Source organism: Saccoglossus kowalevskii, chromosome 9 (assembly GCF_978046115.1).
Source record: "Saccoglossus kowalevskii chromosome 9, keSacKowa6.1, whole genome shotgun sequence".
Classification (NCBI taxonomy): Eukaryota; Metazoa; Hemichordata; class Enteropneusta; family Harrimaniidae; genus Saccoglossus; species Saccoglossus kowalevskii.
The window spans coordinates 31,550,348-31,575,993 of record NC_140649.1 but is presented as its reverse complement, the minus strand read 5'-3'; the positions used below and the strand labels follow the sequence as shown (position 1 = coordinate 31,575,993).

Genomic DNA, 25,646 nt, shown 5'->3' with positions numbered 1-25,646 from the left:
AACTGTAGGGGTTTACAATCTCCATATGAATACAACGGTAGGGGTTTACAATCTCCATATGAATAAAACAGTAGGGGTTTAAATCTCCATATGAATACAACTGTAGGGGTTTACAATCTCCATATGAATACAACTGTAGGGGTTTACAATCTCCATATGAATACAACTGTAGGGGTTTACAATCTCCATATGAATACAACTGTAGGGGTTTACAATCTCCATATGAATACAACTGTAGGGGTTTACAATCTCCATATGAATACAACTGTAGGGGTTTACAATCTCCATATGAATACAACTGTAGGGGTTTACAATCTCCATATGAATACAACTGTAGGGGTTTACAATCTCCATCTGAATACAACTGTAGGGGTTTACAATCTCCATATGAATACAACTGTAGGGGTTTACAATCTCCATATGAATACAACTGTAGGGGTTTACAATCTCCATATGAATACAACTGTAGGGGTTTACAATCTGCATATGAATACAACTGTAGGGGTTTACAATCTCCATATGAATACAACTGTAGGAGATGTACAATCTCCATCTGAATACAACTGTAGGGGTTTACAGTCTGCATATGAATACAACCGTAGGGGTTTACAATCTCCATATGAATACAACTGTAGGGGTTTACAGTCTGCATATGAATACAACTGTAGGGGTTTACAATCTCCATATGAATACAACTGTAGGGGTTTACAATCTTCATATGAATACAACTGTAGGGGTTTACAATCTCCATATGAATACAACTGTAGGGGTTTACAATCTCCATATGAATACAACTGTAGGGGTTTACAATCTCCATCTGAATACAACTGTAGGGGTTTACAATCTCCATATGAATACAACTGTAGGGGTTTACAGTCTGCATATGAATACAACTGTAGGGGTTTACAGTCTGCATATGAATACAACTGTAGGGGTTTACAATCTCCATATGAATACAACTGTAGGGGTTTACAATCTCCATATGAATACAACTGTAGGGGTTTACAATCTCCATATGAATACAACTGTAGGGGTTTACAATCTCCATATGAATACAACTGTAGGGGTTTACAATCTCCATCTGAATACAACTGTAGGGGTTTGCAATCTCCATATGAATACAACTGTAGGGGTTTACAATCTCCATCTGAATACAACTGTAGGGGTTTACAATCTCCATATGAATACACCTGTAGGGGTTTACAATCTCCATATGAATACAACTGTAGGGGTTTACAATCTCCATATGAATACAACTGTAAGGGTTTACAATCTCCATATGAATACAACTGTAGGGGTTTACAATCTCCATATGAATACAACGGTAGGGGTTTACAATCTCCATATGAATAAAACAGTAGGGGTTTAAATCTCCATATGAATACAACTGTAGGGGTTTACAATCTCCATATGAATACAACTGTAGGGGTTTACAATCTCCATATGAATACAACTGTAGGGGTTTACAATCTCCATATGAATACAACTGTAGGGGTTTACAATCTCCATATGAATACAACTGTAGGGGTTTACAATCTCCATATGAATACAACTGTAGGGGTTTACAATCTCCATATGAATACAACTGTAGGGGTTTACAATCTCCATATGAATACAACAGTAGGGGTTTACAATCTCCATATGAATACAACGGTAGGGGTTTACAATCTCCATATGAATACACCTGTAGGGGCTCACAATCTCCATATGAATACAACTGTAAGGGTTTACAATCTCCATATGAATACAACTGTAGGGGTTTACAATCTCCATATGAATACAACGGTAGGGGTTTACAATCTCCATATGAATAAAACAGTAGGGGTTTAAATCTCCATATGAATACAACTGTAGGGGTTTACAATCTCCATATGAATACAACTGTAGGGGTTTACAATCTCCATATGAATACAACTGTAGGGGTTTACAATCTCCATATGAATACAACTGTAGGGGTTTACAATCTCCATATGAATACAACTGTAGGGGTTTACAATCTCCATATGAATACAACTGTAGGGGTTTACAATCTCCATATGAATACAACTGTAGGGGTTTACAATCTCCATATGAATACAACTGTAGGGGTTTACAATCTCCATCTGAATACAACTGTAGGGGTTTACAATCTCCATATGAATACAACTGTAGGGGTTTACAATCTCCATATGAATACAACTGTAGGGGTTTACAATCTCCATATGAATACAACTGTAGGGGTTTACAATCTGCATATGAATACAACTGTAGGGGTTTACAATCTCCATATGAATACAACTGTAGGAGATGTACAATCTCCATCTGAATACAACTGTAGGGGTTTACAGTCTGCATATGAATACAACCGTAGGGGTTTACAATCTCCATATGAATACAACTGTAGGGGTTTACAGTCTGCATATGAATACAACTGTAGGGGTTTACAATCTCCATATGAATACAACTGTAGGGGTTTACAATCTTCATATGAATACAACTGTAGGGGTTTACAATCTCCATATGAATACAACTGTAGGGGTTTACAATCTCCATATGAATACAACTGTAGGGGTTTACAATCTCCATCTGAATACAACTGTAGGGGTTTACAATCTCCATATGAATACAACTGTAGGGGTTTACAGTCTGCATATGAATACAACTGTAGGGGTTTACAGTCTGCATATGAATACAACTGTAGGGGTTTACAATCTCCATATGAATACAACTGTAGGGGTTTACAATCTCCATATGAATACAACTGTAGGGGTTTACAATCTCCATATGAATACAACTGTAGGGGTTTACAATCTCCATATGAATACAACTGTAGGGGTTTACAATCTCCATCTGAATACAACTGTAGGGGTTTGCAATCTCCATATGAATACAACTGTAGGGGTTTACAATCTCCATCTGAATACAACTGTAGGGGTTTACAATCTCCATATGAATACACCTGTAGGGGTTTACAATCTCCATATGAATACAACTGTAGGGGTTTACAATCTCCATATGAATACAACTGTAAGGGTTTACAATCTCCATATGAATACAACTGTAGGGGTTTACAATCTCCATATGAATACAACGGTAGGGGTTTACAATCTCCATATGAATAAAACAGTAGGGGTTTAAATCTCCATATGAATACAACTGTAGGGGTTTACAATCTCCATATGAATACAACTGTAGGGGTTTACAATCTCCATATGAATACAACTGTAGGGGTTTACAATCTCCATATGAATACAACTGTAGGGGTTTACAATCTCCATATGAATACAACTGTAGGGGTTTACAATCTCCATATGAATACAACTGTAGGGGTTTACAATCTCCATATGAATACAACTGTAGGGGTTTACAATCTCCATATGAATACAACAGTAGGGGTTTACAATCTCCATATGAATACAACGGTAGGGGTTTACAATCTCCATATGAATACACCTGTAGGGGCTCACAATCTCCATATGAATACAACTGTTTACAACTTGTATAAAACAAATTAAGAGACAAGTGAGGAATTATATCATTCTTGGTTATGTGACCCATTGTTCTGCTCGATGGTGTATATCTGCAATTCGCTACAGATAACTTAATCGTCATTGATTTAGCTCTAAACATATTTTGTAAACTGCTATAATTGTAAATGAGACTATGCATTAAGACTGTGAAGCATTAGTCAAGGTGCAACATCTGGAGTTGAAAAGAAGTCAAATTTGTTTCTAAACTATCAAAAAAGTTGGCCAAGCAAAGAGTTCAAACCAACAACATCAACCACAGCAGGCAGGGTCTCCAACAACTGAGTTATTGCAATCTCCGATGTAGATTCTTTGGAAAAAACAGGCATTAAATGGATCATTTCAATGTTCAAGTGGAATGCTTTGAATTACTCAAAAGCAAATGAAAATGTATCTATCTTTTGTCTTTATCATATTTATTCAAAACTATTATTTTTTTAAGTAACAAGTCAGAGACACCCTTACCAACAATAACTGAGAGTTGAGGCTGAGCAGGAGTAGCACTTGTTGAAGTCAGTATAGAGGATGTGCCAGTTCTTCTGACTGATGACAGTGGTGTGCGAGTATAACCACTACCGCAAGCTGGAGTTCTGCTAGTGCTACTAAGAACTCCTGGAGTCCTGCTAGTGCTACTAATAACTCCTGGAGTCCTGCTAGTGCTACTAATTGTTCCTGGTATTCTACTAGTACTACTGGTGTATCCTGGAGTTCTGGTTCTACTGTATGGCGTGAAGGATCCATGTCTGCATAAAAAAACATTTATGCAGTAAAAGCTGTGTTAGTAATCACCTTTAATATATGAAGACTACCTTTCGGACAGTCCAAACACAGTTTACATGTGTCCTGTATATAAAACCACCTGTCTTATTTGACAATTGACCACTAATTTGGCAATGGTTTCAAATGAAAATGAATTATATTTAATTAATTCACTATTTAGAAAGACACAAGAATTCTTATACATAGAATCTAACCCACAGCATTCTTTTGTTATTAACAACAGAAACCTGTGCCCATAATAGATTAGATTGTGTATTCTAATTTCCTTGGCACTTTTTAATTCACAATGATTTACTTCTGTGAGTTAATTCAAAGTAAGGCAAAATCTCTCAGAATCTTTTTTTTTCCTGCAATGCACACCAATTCAGACCATCAATTATAACACATAATACCGGTAATCACAAAACCTTAATAAAGCTTTATAAATGCTCTCAAAGTGCAACTTTATGTTTAATACATTTTTTTCTTACTTACTTAGGAAGAAACGCAGCTGATTTAAAAACAGATGCTGATTGTTCACTGGTTGCAGTAGTACTTGTCTCTCCTGGAGTTACCAACAAACCTAAATCTATAAGAATATTATTACTGCTATAATTGGTTCATTAAATAGACGACTTGCACACATCATACAATCTGCTGTCTAGTCAATGGCCAGTCATGCAATAATTAATTATAATACTCCACTAGACTTTTACCTATCATATTCACACCTGTACTGCATGGAAGGAGTAAGCGTGTTATTTGAAATAAAGCTACAATTCTGAAAAATTGCAGTTGTTTTCCCTCTCATATGTTCATATGTGCACGTCATGAACCAACTTCAATCTATGAATGATAATTATATTAGCAGTGGTTTATGTTGATAGATCACTATGTCACTATTACCGGTATATGATGGTCTGAATATACATGCATTGGCTCACCAGTGTGTGGTGTAACTAAAACAAAAAGGGAACCATGGATATCGAAGTTGCTTATATAATAAATAATATTTCTATCTGACTTTCCCAGCTGAGAAGTACAAGTTGACATTCTGAATTACTCACATACTCACTATATTTAGGTTGCCTAATGTCTGTCATCTTCACACAAATTTGTTATTCTAATTTCCTTGATCTAGTCGTGAAATTAAAAGAAGAAACAAACTCTAATAATGCAAAAAAGAAATATCAACATCTTAGTCAGTGCACTTCATGCTAAATGTACAGAAGAAAAAATATTCCTATTTGTTGTTTTCACATCATATTTTTGGCAGATTTCAATTTTTAACAAAAAATTAAACCAAAACCACCATTGACAATTTAAAAAATGTTTTGGGGCTTACTAGTACCTGAATGATTATGGTAATAATGCACTAGATGATTGTCTCTAAAATGCTTGGGGAGGGGGGTATCATTGTTGTTAATTTTGGTTTGCCAGTAGTTTTCTCGATCAAATTATTAATTTCAGACTACATTTTAGAGATTTCAAAAAGTTGAGAATATCTTTCCTAAGTTATATTCATCAGCCCAAACTAAATCAGTTTTTTTTTTTCTGGGGACAAATAGGGTTTATAGAATCAACGTCAAATAAAAATAATAATACTGATTACTGAATATGAAACAAAATTGAATGCTCCCTCTCTAATTTGCATAATTTGATAAACATCTCATATCTCAATTTGCAAGTAATATCTCAGTTACTCAAGTAACCAAAATAAAAAAAAATGATATATCAAACTAATCGACCCGAGATGTTGAATATAACTAAATAAAAATAAATTGGAGAAGGTCCTATATATTTTTTTAGATTTTAATAAAAAATCAGAGGCTTTTTTTCACAGTTCAAATTATCAACATGAACAGTGTAATTTGGAATACAAAATTGTGATCAGAATACAAATTGATCCAGTATTTTTTTAAATATGTACATTTTAATGACAAAAATTATGCTTTTTGTCGATAGAAAAACAAAACAGAACAGCTGGTTGCCAGTGAGCCATATCTTTTAATGCGCTATATACAAAGTTAGTTGGTTGATAAAAATTCTTTAACACGCCCATAAAGTTTTATAACATTCTATTTAAAGGTGAAAATATTGGAATGGTCCCTACTTAATTTTGCATATTTAGATTTAGGAAATCGGCGCAATCATAATATGTTTCACACACAAGTTTGACAATGTTCTTGTATGCTATCGATAAAGAACCATTGCATATTATCTACTATATATCACGGGTGATGGGACCAGAGGGCATCAAACACACTCAACCATGTAGGTAAAAAAGGAGCTCTATGACTCAAGAAGACATCTATACAAAAATCGAGATTGACGACATCAGACGGACGACTATACTTATTCATTATAGTTTTCGGATAAGTATTCAGATTACTCACGGATATTTGCAGCAGTTCAAACCAAAATTAGATGTGAAAAGTCGTCATCATAACAGCTGTGATCTGGAAGAAAAATCAACAGACGAGACCAGTTACGAACGACAACTTCCAAACATGGCGCCCTGTCCTGTTTTGCATTCGTTTTCACAACGGCCTTTAGAGGGCGCTTCTAAGTTTAGGCTACTACATGTACCAGTAATATTGAATTTGTTAGCAGCGAAATGCTAAGTGACCTCCTTATATGTACAACTCACTATGACTACTACAACAACAACAACAATAACAATAATAATAACATATGCATTAATATCGACCATAAGTGGACGGTTTGTAATTTGTTGACGCGGATACCGAATAATTTAATATCTGTCGCCGTCGCCGTCCACCACATCACGTATTATCCGACAAATCGCCTGGTTTGGATGAATTTCTCGCGTCGCAGAGCTGGGTAAGCTGACATATCGCATCTCACCAGTTCACATCACCTCGTGGCAAACATTTTCGTACTTTTTCACGTAATCGTCCTGCTTTTTAATAATAAATTAACAAATAATGAGATCCAGCTACGTAAAGCTTTTCAATGTTTTGTATTGTTCATTTTAGTGCTTGTGGAATTTACAATGCCACTTCGGTAGGACAACTTGATTATATGCCTGGTTTATGACACGGAAATTCTCGTGTAGTAAACACGTACACATGTTATCCGTTATAATGGCATATGGCACAATTGGTTGCTTAAATATACAAATATATAGTTTATATTTTCAAGTTCGTCTATGTTTACAAAATCAAATATGGTTTGAAGTATCTAAACATGTAACTATTATTATTTAGAACAAATATATAAATATATAGATAACATTCAATGAACACATTCTACTACGTTGTTAAAACTAATTAACAAATTTAACATTCTTGACAAGAATTACAACCAATGACAATTTAGTACACATACAAAAAAGCAAACACATTACGAAAATATTGCTAAATGTCTGTACTTCATTTGAATTTAATTTTTCATAGTTAAAAAAAAGTTACTTCCTTCCTTTTTCACATAGAAATGAAAAATCGTCAACTGGATGTGATACTTACTCACATAAATTAGGATGTTTCCGCAAATGACACTAACAGGTGTGGAGGCTAAATTAAAAATAAGCCAAAAAAGAGAATCTGATTGGGGGAAGAGAGGGTCTGGGAGAAGATTATAAGCAAAGGAATTTTGGAATGGTGATTGAGAGGCGATGTCAAGATATGTTGTGAGAGGGAATGCTGAGAGGGGGTAAACGATCAAGATCGGACAGGAGAGACTGTTAGTTAGGTGCAGAGGATGGAAGGGGGATTGCAAACAATAAGAGAATGTCGTAAAATAACTAAGCATGAGGGGAGGCCAGAATGGGCAAAGCACAGGGGAAACACAAAAGCTGGGGGTGAGTGAATGAGGGAGGCTAGAAAAGGCTTTAAATGAGAGGGAAAGACTGGACAAGCTCACAATTGGTAGAAGATGAGAAAACTCATTTAAGGGTTCTCGGAGGGGTGGTAAGTGAGTAAGAGAGATGTGGTGGCTGGTAAGAGTCATAAACAATAAGGAGAGGTTAATGTTGCTGTCGGTTGGGGCTTCAGAGACTGATCTGAAGGGACCGGGAAGAATGATAAAAATGAGAGGGAAAGGTTGGGAGGTGCCATAATCGAGAGGGAATGGCGGAAAAGTGCCAAAAGGAACAGGAAAGGGTGGAAGGAGCGTAGGCAAGAGGGAGAGGTCAGGACCACGAGCAAGAGGATTGGGCCAGGAGAAGAAATAGGTGAGAGGGGTGCGTTGGAAATTGTCAAGATGGGGAGGGAAAAGAGGGTAAAGATACTTTGCCTTCTAGCCTCCTGTTTTAATCAATGGCTCATTTTGACTATTCACTCATTCTTATGATAACTCCGACCATCTCCCTATTACTTACCATCAAGCCCAGAAAAGATGAGAATATTGCTCACGATCTTTCACCTGAAACAGATTCTTCTAATCTCTCCCACTTACTTATAGCCTCTCCTGACCTCCCACCTACTGCTACACACCCTCACTCAAACCTACATGAACCCCCGCAGCCTCCCCTCTCATTTGCATTCCTTTCCAGCTACTCATTTGTGACTCATGCATAACTCAGCCCAGTTTTAAGCCACTCCTTCTCATCTCACAAATCTCTTCTGATAGTTTACCACCAACTATTTGTCATAAGCCTCTCCAGCCTTCATTTATCACTGATGGCCTTTCTCAACCACGCTCACTTGTGTACTAACCCTTCCAGAATATTTCTTATGATCTTCTGCTAGCATGTCATTTACCAACCTACCTTCCTACCCATGGTTTCTCCAACGCTCACTCTCTTGTTTATGTTCCCTACTGGCCACTCCATCTTGCATGCAAGCTCCCAGTCATCCTTCTTTTTTATGGCCTTTCCGAATGTGTAATGATCTCCCCTTCCAGCTAAAACCCCCACAGTGCTCCCTCATGGCCTGGCTTGCCATCTCTCCCACAAACCTTCTCTGATTCCTCTTCTCTCCTATTGCCCCTCCTACTACCCTCTCCTGGTCCATTCCTACTGCTTACGACTGTTTTGAGCATTTCCATCTCATATGTGCGTGCCCAAGAACCCCTCTATTCTTCGGCCGTTGCTGGTCTTCCTTACCATTCCATCTTGCCTGCATTTCTACATTACGATTTTCTGCTACCTAGAGCCCCCAGCCCCCTATCTTTTCCTGGAATCTGTAAACCAACCAAATTTCTGGTCAATTTTAACTGTGACATTCCCACATAATTGCGATAACAGTAAAAAGAAATCTTTCTTGTGTTTTGTAGAGTCCCTATGTGTATTGAACAATAATTATCTTTATTGCGTTTGTATCCCGATTAGGATTTTGAATAAAATGACACAGATGTGAATAAAGACAAAATCTGTTTACAATTGTTTTCAAATTTCGTTTTTCTGATATTATTTTATCTATAATTACATTGTTCGCGTTTTGCACAAATGGTCTATATTGAATATCAAACTATGTATTGTCAAATTGAGTAACAGTGAAATAATGTACCCATGGGACATAACCGTCAGACTTAATGATTTATTTTATGGAGATGCACGATCACAAAAAATGCCAATAGCTTACATAATGATTAATATTACATTCACATAAAACTGTTCAAGCATAATCACTATAGTAACTTATATAAAATGCGATGTTTCGTAAATTAAACAGAAATAATGTAAAAATGAAATGAATTACCTTATCAGGGCCATACTTGAATTATTATTATATGAGATGTGCGTGTGACTGTTTGGTTTGATGTTACCACGACAGAAAAATACTCAAACAAGTTCATGGCTTCCGGGCTTCACTCTTTCTTATGGCCCCTCTATTGGGCTCTCACAAAATAACAGTAAGAAGAAAACGTTCTATAGGAAAGATATAATAATGCTTTAATCAGTCTTGTCTTAAATATTAAACGATGTATTTTAAAATAGAGCAACGGTGAAATTATGTATTCATGAAAAATATCAGGTAGACTTAATGACTTATTTTATGGATGAACACGATCACAACAATCACCAATTAATTATATAATGATTAATATTACATTCATTTAAACCTGTTTGAGCATTGTCACTATAGTAACTTATATAACAAATGCGATGTTGCGTAAAATTAACAGAAATAAAATGAAACTGAAATAACCTTAACTCAAAACGACTATTATTACTTGACAGTTTGGTTTATTGACTCAAAACAAATAATGACAATATTTTTTTCAGGCCAGTCAACAAGAACGATTATTACGTAAATAAAAAAACAGACGTCGATATGAAGAAACAGATGACGGTTTGACGAAGTCAATTTACACATTTGAGAAACTGAGAACTAGATGAGAAAAATGTTCAAATGTTCAATGTTCATAATGCATGTAGGCATTAGATAGTAATAGTAAACTACTTTTAGCTAATGGGAGAGAGTGCATGAAAAACAGAATAAAAATTAACTAAACTATTTGTCTTTGTTAAAAGCTTAGAACTTGTTTTTATTTTGCTTACATGAACCATTGTCAGTTGTATTAATAAGTTTGCGAAATGGATGTTTCCTCCAATATGTGAAATGATATAATGAAGTTGGTCGAACTGGCGTAAACATGCTATATAGTCGTCAACTCGTCATTGTCGACGGACAGTTTTCCCGTTCACACTACATCCATGGTAGTTTATACCACAATACGATGTAATCTTATTATTTAGAAAAGTAATTTTGAGATTTTCTCAAGATGTACGAAAGTTCTGTTTGTTATGCATTTATGAATGTTATTATTATATTTTTATCACGTAGTTTGACGCCGTTCACGGCGACTGCGAATACAATTCTCGTAATTTAGTTTAATAAATGGACAACAATTTGATAGTAATTCGAGGTGTGGAGCCAAATGTTCGAGAAAAATTGTTTCAATCTTAACATTGGGTTCATGAGGCCTTGAGAGTGGTAATACTTTGACTCAATAATAATTTATTAATAGACATCTGGCAAGAAAAACAATAAAATTTCCGTCATAAACACACACTGGACGCGTCATTTGGCATGATCAACACTCTTTTTTGAAGTATTTTCCTAATAGTTACAGAATAAATTATAAGCCTATGTCATTATTGTATAACAACAGGATAAGAAAGGGTTGTGCACAATAATCAGCGAGACGCAGTCAAGCCCATGTTTAAGCGAACATAATGTCCAAGTTATCAAGTAATATTGGGCAGTGTCAAGTCCTTCCAAAAAACAAGAATCGACAACAAAATAATCGAACATGTTATTACACACTGTATCTAAAGTCGACGACGTCCACAGGCAAAACACGCTCATAATTTTGCAGGTTAAAGTTAACAAAATTTTCTAAAATCAATGAATCATATTGCTGTTTTTTGCATGATCTTCTCGAAAGCGTGTGTTTGTCTGATAACTGGACAGCACGTGGTACCGATCTCGACCAATGAGAACACACCATATAACAGAACTACCATATTTGTTCATGTATTAATGATATTTAATGAATAAAACAACGTTTCTCGGTTTACACAGTGATACACATTGAGCAAGAAAGCAGGATGTTCTCTCAATTGTCCAACAAGTGTCTGTTCAATATCATCTTACTTGGCATGGTTAATACAACGTGTCCATCACTAACAAAAGTTATACACACCCCGAGTTTCGCTATTTGTATGACGTCATGTATTACATATGGAAATATGTGTTTGTCAGTCCGATACAATCGCGGTAGAGATGCAATTTGTGAAATGTACAAGGTTCCAACTAGTGACATTGCACATGAAGACCGTGACGTGACTGAATTGGAGGGGGACTTGAATGTTGATAACAAGTCGAAAATAGAAGATATAGAAAATGAAAGGAAGATTCTAATTGGCAAAATACAAGTAATAATATTAAGTTTGAAAAATATGTTATACCAATTCAACCAACAGTATATACAGATTTATATTGTAATAACCAAAGACACTGGTGTCTTTGTAATAACTAAATGTCATCAGTAAATATTTAAAAAAATACATGGAAGTATAATTTAATTAACCATAGTTAGAAAGAAACAATATCTTTACATGTTCTAAAACAGAACACAATGTATGGACTAGATAAATTAACAACCGAATGATATTGCGTTATGTTTGCAAATTGGTCAGACGTTTTCATAGCAATGTATGTAAGTCATCATTAATCTACGAACAACAACATATACATGTTTGAGTGTTTTTGAATCATTACAATGTAGCGGTCACGTGTATTTAAATTATGTGCAAACAACATTGTCAATCGTATACGTTCGTATAACCAGGCTGATGTGTTCTGCTGTGCGCAGTGAACAGTAGTATTACATTGACAATATGGCAATTATTCATTCAATACGAAGCGATTGCGCAAAGCGAAAAGGCGATGGTCAAATCAATATATTATTAGTCATTTTGTTTGAAAAAATCGTAGTAAAGTATGCATGAATGTACTAAATTCTTCGTATACACTGATAATAATGGGGCGAGCGTGACGTTATGTGAAGTGAAGCAAATTTTCCAGATAAAGAAGACGACCGTAACACATTGAAACACGTACTAACGACTGAGATATGTATAATAATAAAAGTTCCGAACAATTGGAACCGCTAATATTACTACATTCCTAGCATTAGCTTTCAAATGTGTATAAATATATAGACACGAGAGTACACTGAAATTATTGCAGAACTAACCTTCCTTCATAAATTACTCATAATTATTAAGGATATTTTGACCCATTCATTAATCCACAATGTTAAAATGTCAGTTCATTATTTCGTTGACATACACATGCACTCTGATAATCTTACCTAATATAATTCTGTCATTTCCCTCAAAATTGAAGAACTTGCAGCCGCCACTTTTTTGAAACGTCTTCGGTTGACACATATCATTTGTCCGACCTATACTTAGCTCTTTTTTCGCAGCGTTATGAATTGCTACAATCTGTAAAACAATATCGCTTCTTTTCAGAATCCATGTAGTTTAAACCCTTGTAATGACCATGGTTGGTGTGTTACACTGTCAGAAGATAAATTTATATGTACTTGTAGAGCTGTGGATGGATTTACCGGTGATAATTGTGATATTCCCAGTATGTATTATTCATTCAACTTATCCTTTCCCTAACTCAATAATTGTAGGATTATATAACTATATTGTTCTATTAGTTTGGGTAGAATAATTTCGACAGTGATTTTTTATTGTTTCATGTATATCACATTGTAGTAACTGTTATAGACAGTGTTTGGAGTATATGGTCTTCGTGGAGCGACTGTAGTACAGCTGTTGGTGTAGGATATCGCGAAAGAAATAGACACTGTATCTACGGAAATACATTAGTCAGACGATGGTGTATAGGAAAGCCAACTGAATTTGAAAAATGTTACTTTCCCGTAAAAGGTAACTGCAATTTATAATAATGTTAAGAGTACTGTTTATAGAAATACACGTATGAAAATATAATTTGTTTTTCATACATGCAAGTGTGTTATCTACTGATTTTTATTGTTAAAATATCAGTCACGTGATTGATCTATTGTTTTTATTTCCACTCTGTGGAGTAGCAGTGTAAATAATGCAACCATTTCAATACGAAACATTTTAAAATATTGTTTCTGAACTATATGCAATTATTCCAGATTACTATGTAATGTCTTGAAAACTCTGCTTTGCGGTTCGCAGACGACGGCGAGAAATGTAATGATGTTTTATTTCCCTAGAAAATAACATCCAATAAACAGGTTGGGATGTCTACATTAATGAGCAGCATGGATGCTCATCGGTACGAGCAGAAATGTATCTCCTGAGAGTATCTCCGCAAGTAACCGGCTGTACCACTAGTTTCGTCGCACTGGCTTTGGTGAAAATCTCTAGTTTTCGTACCTCATATTCCATTGCTGTTTCCAACACAACAGTATAATTTATATTTAAAATAATGTACGATATTTTCATGCTGGCCTATTAGTACATTCTGAAAGAAATCAACAAATTGTTCTTTATCATTGATTAATAATGACTTTCGTTTTTGTTTCAGACACAGTGGCCCAGCACAGAGGTATATCATAATCTTATTTTGTTTAAACAAATAATTGATGTCAGGTATTTCGAAAATAGTGAAAACAACCTGCTACACATGTAGCACCCGCCATATATCTTTCTTTATGAAACTTGATGTCAGAGAAGAGACATTAAAAACACCAATGTCTTAATAAAAAGTCTGCAAATGTACTACAGACTCTGGTATAGCGAATGAGCTTAGGGATATATATCATATAGGTAGGAGCAAGTGGGTATTGCTATAAAGATATTTACATCTGGTGACAGTGAAATTAAATCTCTTTTATCATAAAATCTAGTAGAAAACTGACCCTGAAGTTAAAGAGTATGTAGCAGAGGAAACAGATAAAGTAATATTATCATGCATCAGAATGGTCGACGTCTCCCAATATTATATTCTTAACATACCTAATAGGAATTCACTTATTTGTGGAATGGTTGGGTGAATGGACTAGTGTAAGTGGTTTGGAGCAATGTGATTTCAATGGTGGCAAAACCACATGTAGAAATACTGATGATCACTGTGACGAAATCAGTGAGTACAACTATTCCTTTTAACGTGTCAAACAAAGATCTAATGTTCTAATTGTTAAATTTCTTAATTAGTGAATGAGGAATGTGAATCATGTGAAACAGTAATAAAGTTTTTTTCATTTCGTTGCGGTATAATTTGTATCATTGACGCATCAGGGCCATGAAAACAAGTTGTACTTAGAACAAACATTTTGTGTTGCGTTACCCAAGCAATCACTGGCAATACATACAAAACAATTCATGGAATATTATAGCACTTTCACAATCCCACTATTGATGGGTCTGGTTAATATGTCCATAGCAACCAAGTACATATCTATATCTACCGTTCAACCACTACACAACATTTCACATCTAACAAGCATGACCTTAGTATGTGAGTACAAAATCTTATATCTCTTCAACGTATTGACCAGTTTGACCACTGCAATATATGAAACAAAAACAATCAACTATAAGGAATAGTAACTGTGAAAATATAGCTAGGTCGATCGAAGATGTGATGTTCAATTATTTGTTTTATATCTTCTCTTATGTACCTGTCAGCTATCGCTAATGATGGTCATTGCTTATTGTATTTATATTATACATATTTCCCAATTTGTGCCTCAGGATACTGCCGAGTTGGCTGTATTGCAGAAGGTACCAGGACTAGAGTCATTCCGCCTCTGGAAGGCTCGGGCCCTCGGCTTGATAGTAACTATCCAGATCGAGTAGATGCAATAGAAAAATGTGCAAAGGTAGCATGTGATCGTGGTTTCGAGATGCTTGCTCTACAAAACGGTGGTTGGTGCGGATCCAGTGATGATGCACAGAATACGTTTGATATGTATGATCCATCAACAGCATGCCAGCCTGATGGAAAAGGTGGTGGTCAAGCAAATGATGTATATGTACTATTGTGTAAAGGTAGGCACAAATTATCATACGTGCATTATATCTGGTATATCTTATACTACACTTCAATAGAACTGAAATTATATTACAAGAAAATTAGTGGAGCATATTTTCCCGATACAAACTATGTTGAAATTCGATTTGACAACACAACTGCTCAATCAACTTTACAAGTGGTACCATATGGTCAATACATTAGTTACATCAGCTATATCAATCTTCGGTAATTACTCAATATAACCAGAATAATACAAGAAAAAAAATTGTCTGGTTATTATATATTGAAAAATCACCAAATTGTGTATTGGAAGTTGAATAGATACGTCACGCGTTGTTTGAAAATACCAAGATCCAAATACCGACTTCAGGCCTTTTACTATTAACAACCTATTAACCTTTTCACAACCTAACATTCCCGCCCAGATTTGTTTGCACTTTTTCTCTTATTTCAATACCTTTGGAAATGAACTTTAATTTTGAAGCCAACAGACAAAATTTTAGTCAATTTTCAGTTTTTACTCAAATAGTTTGACAATTTTGGTTCCAATCTTCTGAAGGAATGTGCAGACTATAAATGGGACTATTTTGTGAATTGAATTTGTGGTGAAAAGATGGAACTGGTGGTGAAAAGGTGGTGAATTGCATATTTTGAGCCTTACTTCATTGTCATTGCAGTGCTACTAATTGTAATTACATTACACGGCATTTCCCCAGTTTTGTTTTTGCAACATCAAACTCCCCTATTTTCAGCGCAATTGTGCCGCCTTGGTCGTACAATGCGATACTGGGAATAAATTGATGTTAATTACCTTACCAAAAGCGCAATCAGTGTTACATGAGGCAAGGCTGGAGTTGAATTTAAAATATTTCAGAGACCAGAATGGTTCTATTAATTTGCTTTATCGTCATCATTGCTCTAGATGAGTGGACCGCGTGGACGTCATGGAGTTACAGCTGTTATGATAAAACACGTACACGACTGTGTTTAGGTGATAGTTGCAAAGGGATATCTGAACAGCGACAACATAGAGTTACGTTATGTGAGTATCCCAATGTTATTACTTGAAGTGTGGGTGATTTTATGGTGAATGATGCTATCAATGTTAATAACCATTAGGGCAGTTATAGTGGTGTAGAGAGGCGCGCCTTTGATTACAGTCTAGGCGCATTTGAGGTTTGTTTTTGAAATACAGATGCAAAGGCCAAGTCAATAATGAAGTATTATGTAATGCTGGAAAACATTTGCTTTTTAAATCAGCTTTATTCTCATATTTTATCATATGTCGTTTGTGCCTAATTATACTAAACTAATCATGTCTTCTTGTTTTCAGGAACGGAACAAGCCGATGCCATGGCATAATTCATCATGTCATTTTCTGCAGTCTAAATAATTTTTCCAATCATGAATAAACACAAATTGATCACTATGCATTATGACTTTGCATATAGCATACATCCGCCACAATTTCAGAATGCAAACTGTCAAAAGATCCGCGCTCAGGCTCACGTGTTCCATTTCCACGTTGCGTAATAAATTATGTTTTCTGCGGTTCGTCAATATAGCGGGGAAACTATTGCTGGGACTTGATGATCTAATTCAGGAAACTATTCTAAATCGTAGCGAAATTTCGTGTTTTCGCTTTATGAGACAAATAGATTGTGAACTTGTTATTGAGATCAATTTGTTTAAGCCAATTTATAGATTTAATCAATTGTCGTCACTCCTCCATATGCATTTGTCTAATGTGTTAATCATAAGAATAATTTACATTTTCTTCAGTTATTTATTATTATTATTAAAAATCGAATTGTTAATAATGCGACGGGTTCAGGTTTCCTCGGTTAGGGGCTTTACTCCAGGTATTTTTGGGTAGACTACCAACTGTTGGGTCGATTCTCTTGATCATTGCTTTATGCTAATTTTCAAATTGTTTTTATAATTTAATCTCAAACAAATGAACAGTGCATATTTTACCATGCATCAGTAGAACCCCTATATTGAGTTTTGTGCAATATTTACATTAAAGTGACTCCACATACTTGATCGGACAATGTGCTATTTTCCCGACTCGACAATGTGCTGTTCCAATGAATCTAGATGCATTTCACAATGAATTAGATTCAGATTTCCAGGGATTTTTCTCTCAAACAGATGTTTTACTCCTGTTTTTTTCATGGTGGTCAATGTGCTTAGGTACCGTATGTTCGTTATGTATGTATTGCTAGCTTTGAATAATGTAGCTGTACGAATTGTAATCTACATAATATGATGTCATCGTTTTAAAAGTACTGTCTTCACAGTTTAGTTACATGTTTGCTGCTCTCAACAACATTTTTCTCAGGTATTTTAACTGTAGTAGCACGTCACGGTCACCGCCTCATACTTACCAAATGTTACGTGTAACGTGTTATTGTATCGTGGAGGTTAAGACAAGTTCTAGAACTTTTACAGCATATTCCATTTGAAAATAGCTGTATGGTCTCTTTTCCCATAATGCATGCAGAAAAGTTGACAGGGCTGCAAAAGTACCTGAATTCTCCCAGAATGTCGGATAAAGCTAGAGTATGTGATCTATTCTAGGATTTTAACTTTGACCTATATGAATTGCACCACAGCAGAGAAATTGTTCCTTGTGTCAGACTTAATATCCCATAATAAATACATACTGTAGGCGTGGAGTTGTCGTTTCAACATACTTCAGTGTGTTTGCCATACCATTTGCCTTCCTCCCATTGAATGACATCATTCACGCATGGCATTGTGGGATAACTGTGATCGAGTAACGAGAATCTTAGTGGGCCCGCGAGTCAGGGGCATCCCATCTAAATTCGGCCAATGTTGTATTTTACTTTCAATTTACAGGACGATCATGTCGATCTCTATAATTTAGACAATATTTAGATCAAGCTCTCCGCGGAGCGAGGCACATTGTTACGAGAGAATCACCTGATTGATCACTTCACTATTCAAAAAATGATTTCACAGAATTTCGTTCCATTTTCGGCGAACAAGAATGTTGATTGATTGAATTATTAAGTACCAATTAAGTAAATAACCACTTTTATGTCGGCGAATGGTATAGAAAATACACTTATAGTCCGGCGAATGGTATAGAAAACACACTTAGTCCACTGACTACAAAAAAAAATGAACAGCGCATTTGATGGGTACGACCACAATTTAAAAAAATGTGTGTTGTGTCATCAGTTGATATTTTCATTATTAACTAAAAACATGTAATATGAAATTTGTGCACACTATATCCAACACATCTTAATAAAGGTAACTGTATACATAAATCAATTTATAAAATATTCATATATTTCAGTACTTTGCCACTACTTTTCAGTACTTTGCCACACTTTTCAGCACTTTGCCACACTTTTCAGCACTTTGCCACTATTTTTCAGTACTTTTCCACTACTTTTCAGTACTTTCCCACTACTTTTCAGCACTTTGCCACAACTTTTCAGTACTTTGCCACACTTTTCAGTACTTTGCCACTACTTTTTAGTACTTTGCCACACTTTTCAGCACTTTGCCACTACTTTTCAGTACTTTGCCACTACTTTTCAGCACTTTTCAGCACTTTGGCACTACTTTTCAGTACGTTGCCACTACTTTTCAGCACTTTGCCACAACTTTTCAGCACTTTGCCACAACTTTTCAGTACTTTGCCACACTTTTCAGTACTTTGCCACACTTTTCAGTACTTTGCCACTACCTTGCCACTACTTTTCTTCACTTTGCCACACTTTTCAGCACTTTGCCACAAACTAATCCAATAATATAACATACTGGGAATATCGTAATTATCACAGATAAATCCATCCACAACTCTTGTGACAGTGTACCAAACCAACCAATCATTACAAGGATTTAAAGTAAATGAATTCTGAAAAGAAATATTTTTTTGTTAAAATGTTTGGATTTATAACACTGAGAAAAAATGAAATGTTCACAGAAGAATATTAAATGAAAAGTGACAGCTGTAATTACTTATTACGTATATTACGTACGTTTATCAGATGGAAAGCAATACCTGAGCTTTCAACATCTATGAATCAGTAACTGGGTCAAAAATATCTGTTAAGTGATAATTCATAACGGAAAGCTATAAAAATATATTATCGTATTTATATAGATTGATAAAAAAATATAAAAGCTGGTATTAGAAGTGTAATAATATTAGCTTTACCATTTGCCTTCAACTTTCATTATTATACGCGTCTGAACTAATCAGTTTCGGCCATCTTTTATATTTGGGAAATGTGCTTATCCGTTACGTGTCTGTGGGTACAATATATATAGTCAATGAATATTATATGTGTATATACATTCAATGAATATCGTAGATTATACATGACATGCATAATCTTCGATATTCTCGTAAAAACTGTAATAATATGGTTCGACTATCACCTAATGGCTTTATTAATCGACCGAATAATTGCCATATGGCTACAGTGAGACACTTGTTGACCTAGACTTGCTTGCAGTCTGTTGCGATTCCGATGAAAAATTCTTGAAAAATGTGACCGCGAAATCCCAAATTGCGCCGTCAGTGTATACACAAATTTACAAGCCCGAATGTGAGGGTAATGTAGGATTGTTTAGGATCAACAACTTGTATATTTAGGGTAGACATTATAAAAATATATTACAGGACTTTTATAAATATATTGTTTACTAATTGAATTTAGTAGTGGCATCTACGCAGTGCTTTAACCATGAGACACATCCCTGGTAATCACGTGATCGTGCCAACGACTGCAGTTATTGGCTGATCGCATATTTACTCTGCCACGTCTGAAAGTTTCGTTGTAGCGTTTTAAGATTTGGAGAGAGGAAGGAGAGAGAAGTGGACAGCGAGATATGACTTCAGCTGATAGTTTGGATAAATAAAGAAAGCTGGACTATCTGTAATTACATAATGTGTATTCCTTTGGGTCGAACTTGTCAGCAAAACATGTCAAAGTTCCCCTGAACACAAAGCTGTGTTCACAACACTGGTTAACATCCTTGACCGCTCGCCACTACTACTACCACGACTACAACGTATGTAGAACCCAGTTCACAAGGGATAACATTTTTTAACCATCTTTTTAGTTATTCGTGCATCCTCACACACTGCACATTCACGTTTAATAATTTACACACTCGCAACAGCATTTGATTTATAGTGTTCTATCTAAGGACACTTTAAGGTGGTTACCAAGTATGCTCGTAAATCCAGCTTACTAATCTCAATTCATGAATGAATTGTGCACTCGTTAACAACACATATTGAAGAGTTTTTCCGTATTACACAGCACATGCGTCATCCCAGTGAGGTCAATTGCAGTTTACGTTTTATGCAAGATAAGGATTTTTTGTTATTTTTTAGTTGCATTTTATGACACGATTATTTTTTTTCAGTCATTATGATGTAAGTTCCCAAACTTCCTTAGCTTTCACTTCTTACCTAATTTGAAGTCGATAATATCTGGTTTTATACATTTTCTGGTCGCCTTCTACAATTTTGTCACAATATCTAGAACATGTATTCTACTTCAACGAACTTTCTAATTCTGGTTCCCCGTAACTCTGGGTTCTACATACATAGTAGTATTACAAATGATGGTACCAGAGTAAATGAAAATCGTCGTACGTGAAAATAGGTCCGTTAATAACAGAACTTTTCAATTTACAAGACCTCTGTATTCAGACAATGTTTAGATCAGTGACCAAGCTCTCTGTTGCTGAAGCGAGATTCATTCTTACGAGGGAATTATCTAATCACTTTTAAAGATCTGTCCTCATCAACTGTTCAGGCATGTTGATTGGCACTTATTTATTAGGTGTGACGTGTTGTGTGTCACTGCATTGATGAAATATCTTCAAAACATATTAAGACCTTAATTTGTTGATAATCATGTAAAACGAACTCACAACTCCAAATACATCTTGTGACATATCAAAGGTGATTTAATATAAATACATATTTCCGAGATGCTATTTCGAGACTTATTTATTTCCTAACAATCTATGTACTTCATAGACATCCACAGTGTCTTGTATATCAAAATATTGATAACTGTACGAAGAAGTGTATTTTGAGTATATTTAAAATTCCTCAAACGTGATAATTAATTCCATATATGCCAGGTCGCAACATTGTCAATGGGCCACGCAATGTTGCAATACGACGACTGTCTATTTCATTTTTGTCCTAATGACTATCTTCGTGATTGTATTTGTCAAACCCAGAGAAATGGTGGTAGAAGTAGCAATATTATGCAGTAATAAGGACCTTGTGAAATCAAGATGGCCAATATATGGCCGAACTAAAAAATATGTTTTTAAATTATAAACTAAAATGCCGATTACGACTTATAAATCTGAAAAAAATGTTTACAGAAGTTCCATATTGATTAGTCACTGGCCACAGTATATGCAATATATTACTAAAGTAAAGTATCTAATAAGTACAGATAATTTTATATTGAAATGGAGATCTGAGATTATTCCGAAGCTATATTGGGGCTATTATATAATGTGCTTAATGATATAAGCATGTGCGAATTGCAGGTAATGTTAAGAATTCACCTAAATTGAGTTTCACAAAAGTGAAAAGTAAAAGTTCTTGAGAGCCGGAGCTCTGTTTAAAATAGAACTAAAATCAGGCGTACAATCAAAAACATAAAACGAAACGATCAATCTATCTGGACGCTTTGAAAATCATTGAAAAAAGTTCATTACATTTTCCCCTACAGTTTTTCAGTATAATCCCGATATTTTCATCAAGTCTAGATGGTTACATTTGCTATGGTTGCCAACCGTTTATATTAGGCTATCCACCAGCATACGGACGTGCTGTCTGTTGGCACATGCCTTGTCGAGCAGGGAGCACATTGGTTGTAAAATGAAATATACCATGTTTGAAAGCATTCTTAAAAAAAACAACGCTCATTCGCTATGCATCTGTTGATACAATATAATACAATTTACATAATAATCACATTACATCATTACCATAATTGCTTTTTTAATTAGTTTTCCGTTAGTGATAATTAATGAACAGAAATAAATAAGCGATTCTCGATTTTTCCTGCAATAACAAACTGAGGGACGAAGCCGGGTGTACTCTCAATATTCAAACGAGCGTTTATTAGCTATCACCTTACTAAGGATGGTCAAATCAATGCGATAGTTTCGCGCTATGTATGAATACGTTTATTACATATAGAGATATGCGTTTGTCAGTCCGATACAATCGTAGTAGGGATAGAATTTGTGAAATGAACATTGATTCACATAAAGAGGTGTGTCACAGTGTAAGGCCTGCTTATCGCAATTGAGAGGGCCACCCACAGAACTCACACCGGACAGGGGGTTCTTTTACTGCTAGTATGGGGTAGACAAGACAATAGTACTGGAAATGAAATACACATACACCAACATATCGAGTTAAAGCTCCCGGTTTTAATACTTCTCAAAATAATTACAAGAAATAAAGCACAGCAAATACAATGAATAAAGTCACTAAAATAGGGGATTGCTCAGGGAAGTGTGCATTGGTGATAACTCACAGTTCCAGGATTTAGAAATGAACGACAGTCAATGGCTTCTGTAACTGTGACACAACAACAAAGAAATACAGGAGTTTTGCTTGCTATTTTGGAGGGCACCGCTGAAAGCAGGAGATCGCAGAGCAGTTCATACAAGTCTCACAGAATGATGGTCGAAGGCTGTATCACTTGTCTGACAATATCGCAGCAGCTACACAGAAGATACACAGTAGAAATGATGGACCCCAACTGTTCTCAGTCTGTCTAATTTATAGGTATGATTCAGTGACACCACCTGGGTTTCCACATGAGCCAATGTGATCTTGCTAGCAGCTGTGCCACATAGGCAACTCAATAGATCATAAACATCCTTTGTTATTCAAATAACAGCACACCTGGTAGATTCCAATACTTCTTCCAAAGTTATAAATAAGTATGACCTTCAATCACCTTAAGACAGCTATCACACGGCAATGCACACCGTTTCTTCCCATGATTCCATGCACACTTCTATTTGCACGGTTTTAGGTATTAGGAAAAAAAAACATAAAATAAAAGTTGCTGACATTGCCCCCTCATCAAAACTGAACATGGCAAATTTTCAGTCCAATAACCAACATCAGCTGCCAATAAATCTACATTTCTCAAAATTGCAAAAAATATTGTAAATTATGTAATTCTAAGCATTCTCAAACCTGCTTAAATAGTCTGCACCAATATTTTCTTTGCCTTTAATTGTTATAATGCGGTAGCTAAATGATTACAAATATAGCGCCCACCACATTAAATCAATGGCTGGTGATCAGTCTCCAATATAAATTCTTTACCATCTAAATATTGTTGAAATTTATGCAATACCCAAATTACTGTGACAAGGTGATTAAATAAACACCGTATTTACCCAACAGAGTGAGGACGATCTAGTCGTTCAAACGAACTTTCTTCGGGATAATGTGTTGTTATTTTTGGAGGCTAACCAGGCTGACGTGTAGTTCACGAAAAGTGTTCTGTCAGATACAGTTAACAAGTGTCTCACATTAGCAATAAGGGAAATATTTGGTCAATACAATATGCTATGATACACTATGATACGCAAATCATATTTTTACAGTTTTTAAGAGAATACCGTAGATTATGCATGAATGCACTAAATATATTGTATCCACAGACTCGTGACGGATAAACAAATTGTTCAAATTTAAAAGGGCCGTCGTAATTGCGTATTTCAGACACGTATAATAATGAAAGTTAAAGGCAAATATGATTACACTTCCAATATCAGCTTTGATATTTTAACAATCTATATATACACAAGAATATATTATTATAACTTTCCGTTATGAATTATTTATTAAGTGATATTTTTTACCCAGTTCATTCATTTTGATGTATAAGACATTAGTGTTGAATATAGTGTGCATAAATTACATATTTTTTTTTCTATTTTTGAGTAAATAATAAAGAAATCAACCGATGGTCACAACATACATTTTGAAAAAAAAAAAGTCGTATCCATCAAATACGTTGTTCATTTTTGTGTGGTCGCCAGACTAAATGTGTTTTCTATACCTTTCGCCGGCATGAAAGTGGCTATTTACTTGATTGATTGAATTATTAATGAGCTGAGTGCTGATTAATATTCTTGTTCGTCGAAAATGGAACGAAATCCTGTGAACTGATCTATCAGGTGATTCCCTCGTAACAATGCGTCTCGCTTGACGGAGAGCTTGGTCACACATTGTCTAAATTATAGAGATCGACATGACCGTCTTGTGAATTAAAAGTGAAATACAAGATTAGCCGAATTTAGATGCCCCTGACTCGCATGTTCACTAAGATTGTCGTTACTCGCACCCAGTTACCCCACAATGCCATGCGCCAATGACGTCATTCTAAATACGTTAGGGGTGATTGGTTTACGTTTGCAGTACAAAAGTCATACAACTCCGCTGTGGGGTGAAGGCAAATGGCATGGCAAACACATGGTGAAACGACAACCTCACCCCTACAGTTTGTATTTTTTATGGGATGTAAAGTCTGACACAAGGAAAAGTGTCTCTGCTGCGGGGCAATTCATCTAGGTCAAAGTTCATATCCCAGAATGGTTCACGTCGGTCTTATCCGACTTATAAACCATCTCCTAAAATGTATAGACGTACATTTTTGGAGAATTCACATGCAATTACAAGAGTTATTGAAAGGTCCAGAAAAAGCATGTTGAAAATAACTGGAAAAATTGCTGTTGAGAGCGGCAAGCATGCGTATGACAAATCGAAACTTAGACGACATTACTCCTGAAACGATGACATCATATTATGTCGATAACTCTTCCAACAGCTATATTAGTCACAGCTAGCAATACA

The 25,646-nt window shown here is 35.4% G+C and overlaps 1 protein-coding gene and 1 long non-coding RNA gene across 3 annotated transcripts in view; one reads left to right on the top strand and one right to left on the bottom strand.

Moving 5' to 3' along the window:
* LOC102802394 (mutS protein homolog 4-like) overlaps positions 1–5,318 on the bottom strand; it is a 32,379-nt gene extending 27,061 nt beyond the window's left edge. Inside the window, exons 1-4 of the mRNA XM_085503534.1 lie at positions 5,210–5,318; positions 4,761–4,854; positions 3,972–4,249; positions 3,751–3,816 (exon numbers count right to left, since the gene is read on the bottom strand). Of these exons, the coding sequence (XP_085359660.1) occupies positions 3,751–3,816; positions 3,972–4,249; positions 4,761–4,854; positions 5,210–5,318 (547 nt within the window). The remainder of the gene's footprint in view (positions 1–3,750; positions 3,817–3,971; positions 4,250–4,760; positions 4,855–5,209) is intronic.
* Positions 1–25,646, top strand: part of LOC102802515 (uncharacterized) — a 494,330-nt gene that overhangs the window by 44,776 nt on the left and 423,908 nt on the right. The window lies entirely within an intron of this gene.